Source organism: Phyllobates terribilis, unplaced genomic scaffold (genome assembly GCF_046119375.1).
Source record: "Phyllobates terribilis strain yellow unplaced genomic scaffold, ASM4611937v1 Scaffold_30__1_contigs__length_15301838, whole genome shotgun sequence".
Taxonomy (NCBI): Eukaryota; Metazoa; Chordata; class Amphibia; order Anura; family Dendrobatidae; genus Phyllobates; species Phyllobates terribilis.
The window spans coordinates 5,599,295-5,602,896 of record NW_027362790.1 but is presented as its reverse complement, the minus strand read 5'-3'; the positions used below and the strand labels follow the sequence as shown (position 1 = coordinate 5,602,896).

General features: G+C 41.1%; 1 protein-coding gene across 1 annotated transcript; it reads left to right on the top strand.

The window, feature by feature from the left end:
• Positions 1 to 629: 629 nt before the first annotated feature.
• LOC141178786 (gastrula zinc finger protein XlCGF66.1-like) lies at positions 630 to 1,233 on the top strand. Its single transcript, XM_073660626.1, has 3 exons — positions 630 to 821; positions 905 to 1,028; positions 1,112 to 1,233. The coding sequence occupies exons 1-3, from the start codon at positions 645 to 647 to the stop codon at positions 1,231 to 1,233; spliced, it is 423 nt and encodes a 140-aa protein (XP_073516727.1). The 5' UTR covers positions 630 to 644.
• The last annotated feature ends 2,369 nt before the right edge of the window (positions 1,234 to 3,602 follow it).

Below are 3,602 nucleotides of genomic sequence, written 5' to 3'. Positions count from 1 at the left end.
ACTTGATAGAAGATTACAGTCTGGGGAAGACGGGAAATATTCATACAGACGGCCAGTGGAGATGTAGTCAGTGACGGACTGTCTCCAAATATGGTTTTAGATCCGTAGTAGAAGATGTTGCCTCATCATGAATTAGTTATTTCTCATGTCACGTGAAATAAATATCTCCTGCATTATTGCTAATGCCAATTCCAGTGACGGAAAATGAGACGAGAATTATGGAAGGTGAGTCTATGAGAAACATATTCAGCTGCAGACTTCGAGGAAGAAATCTCTTGTTGTCTGTGGCCTAAAATATATAGGTTTTATTACTAGATGTAAAGAAAAAACTAAATAAAAAATAATAAATCTCCTCATATGTTTCCCTTATTATCTCCAGTAATTGTATTATTATACAGGATTTTTATGATGTTACATCGGCTCATCTTCTTCTCGTTCAGGTGTCTACAATACCGGATCCTCTCAGTGAAGATCGTCTATATAAGAAAATTTTCCTGATTTACCTATCAAAGATGGATATAGACAGGGACAAGATGGTGGAGAGGATATTACACCTCACCCTAGAGATCCTCTTCCGGCTTACTGGAGACGTGAGAGATTCTGATGACGTCACATTACATCATTCTTATCTATGGGAATTACAGATGAACAGAACTGGAGAGGTGAGGACTCTGGAAATGTCTGTAGTGAGATTTATTAATGTGTCTCTCCATAACCAGAGATTAATCACGGGGCCTCCACCTCACCCCCTGATACATGAGGACATCAATGACCAGATCCTAGAACTCACCTACAAGATGATTGAGCTGCTGACTGGAGAGGTGACACTGCTGGGAATGCTGGGACATTATACAGTAACACTATGAAGGGATCGGGGAGATGACGGTATCATTGTATGTGTCAGGTTCCTATAAGGTGTCAGGATGTCGCTGTCTATTTCTCCATGGAGGAGTGGGAGTATTTAGAAGGACACAAAGATGTGTACAAGGACGTCATGATGGAGGTTCCCCAGCCCCTCACATCACCAGGTAATAGACAGGACTAAATACACATGGCCTATAATTATCTGTATGGAAAGAATGAATTCAGTCCCTGTATGTGTTTCCTCCAGATCTATCCAGTAAGAGGACAACACCAGAGAGATGTCCCCGTCCTCTTCTTCCACAGGACTGTAAACAAGAAGATCCCAATGCTCCTCAGGATCATCAGGTAGGTGGAGAGAAGGTGTCATGAGATCTCCCCTATGATGTGTAGACGGCTGTGAAGGTCTTGTGCTCAGTCTTGTTTTATCCACCAGGATTATATGTTCTATACTTGTGTAATGAGACCGGTGGAGATGGCAGGATTAGAGCTGATCATAGATGGGACTTCTCCATCTGTCTGTGAGTTTTACAATATTTGTTTCAGGGTGAAGATCTGACCCATATTAATTCTACAGAAACATATATGAGGGGTGATGAGCGGTGTAAAGAGGAGATTCCTACATATGACTACCCAGGTGAGTAGTAACCACTAAATGCAGAGATGTCACAGATTCTTCTGTCACCGGCTGTGGCTGCTTTATCAGTCGTGTAGTCCGGCCGTATCACAGTCGTGTGATCACCATTTTGCCGCTAGACCTCAACATTCTCCTCCATCCAAAAATATTCAATTTACTTTGTGTAATTGTGAAAGCCCTTTTCTATAGAACTTACAACCTGGAGGATCCACCTGCCCCCTGGGATTAGAAGACGCTGCCCCAATCTGTAAACTACAAAGCCAAATGACAGCGTACGTAGAAAGTGCTGACAAGTGAGAAAATCACTTGAAGAAATGTTCTGATGGGTCTGTAAGAGAAAGCGGAGGGTAATGATGCTGTTGGCTTCCTAGATCCCTGATATCTTATTGGATAAATCTACCTTCTCTCCCTTCTGTGCTGCTGAATATTACCTGCTGTTACCTGCTATTCTGTGGAGTGAGATGGGAAGAAGAATAATCAGGTAGCCGGATCAGAACCAAGAGGGCAGAGAAAATACAAAATCAGAAGACACGAGAGTAGTCAGTAAACTGGCCGAGGTCACAACCGGAAACAAATACACAAGCCTTGAGCTGAGCACAGAGGACTGGACCAGAGGAGAACAAGGCTGGATCTGGCAGCTTCCGGCAATATGCTTCCAGCTTTAATAGGCTTCGGTGCTTTCCATATGGCTGAAACAGGGAGCAGATTACTCCAGCTGGACAGCACACACACCCAGACTGCCAGACTGGATGGTACTACCGGTCCCAGGCTCCCTAATCTTGGTGGCTGGACAGAGCCTGCGCCTTTTACTCCATATTTGGGAGGCAGAATGAACAAACAGCTGAACACGACGCTCTACTGGTTCATCCTATGAGGTTTTCTATTAGATGGTCATTGTCCTGGTGAATAAGTGATTTTTTTTTATATAACTTGCCTTTATTTACAGACAGTTTAAGTAGAAATGTTCAAAAATATAAAATTCAAGTGTTTTTTATTAAAAAATAATAATTGGTTTTATTCTTGGCAGATAACTGTACCAGGAGATCAGAGGGACAGCTGACATCTTCAATTTTCAAATCAGACGGTTTTCAGATCCCACAGGATATAATTGAAGTGAATGACATTTCCCCAGATATACCATCATCCCTTCACAGCAAAGATCTGTCATCTGACCCTATGAAACAGGTCCTGTCTTCTGATTCATTACCGACTACTAAGGAAAATCAAAGTCACAAAATAAGCATTAAAAAACAAACTGCTCCTAATGCAAAGAAGCCATTTTCACATTCAGAATATAGAAATAGTTTTCCTCTCAAAAAGTCTGTTCTTAAACATCAAAAAATTCACACAGCGAAGAATAGATTTTCTTGCTCCAAGTGTGGGAGATGTTTTAACAACATTTGATTTCTGATTAGGCACCAGAGAACTCACACATGAGAGAAACCATTTTCCTGTTCAGAATGTGGGAAATGTTATACAGAGAAATCAACTCTTATTGCACATCAGAGAACCCACACAGCAGAGAAGCCATTTTCATGTTCAGAATGTGGGAAATGTTTTACAGAGAAATCAACTCTTATTGCACATCAGAGAACTCACACAGGGGAGAAGCCATTTTCATGTTCAGATTGTGGGAAATGTTTTGTACAGAAATCATATCTTAATATACATCAGAGAACTCACACAGGGGAGAAGCCATTTTCATGTTCAGAATGTGTGAAATATTTTACAGAGAAATCAACTCTTATTGCTCATCAGAGAACTCACACAGGGGAGAAGACATTTTCTTGTTCAGAATGTGGGAAGTGTTTTGCAAAGAAATCAACTCTTATCACTCATCAGAGAACTCACACAGGGGCGAAGCCTTTTTCCTGTTCAGATTGTGGGAAATGTTTTGTACAGAAATCGTATCTTAATATACATCAGAGAACTCACACAGGGGAGAAGCCATTTTCATGTTCAGAATGTGTGAAATATTTTACAGAGAAATCAACTCTTATTGCACATCAGAGAACTCACACAGGGGAGAAGCCTTTTCCATGTTCAGAATGTGGAAAATGTTTTACAGAGAAATCAACTCTTATCAACCATCAGAGAACTCACA

Excerpts from the sequence above, each read along its gene's own strand:
- LOC141178786 (XM_073660626.1), top strand. The coding sequence starts at position 645 with ATGAACAGAACTGGAGAGGTGAGGACTCTGGAAATGTCTGTAGTGAGA. Across the intron at positions 822-904 it reads TTGAGCTGCTGACTGGAGAG|GTTCCTATAAGGTGTCAGGA; the intron begins GTGACACTGCTG and ends TGTATGTGTCAG. Across the intron at positions 1,029-1,111 it reads CCAGCCCCTCACATCACCAG|ATCTATCCAGTAAGAGGACA; the intron begins GTAATAGACAGG and ends TGTTTCCTCCAG.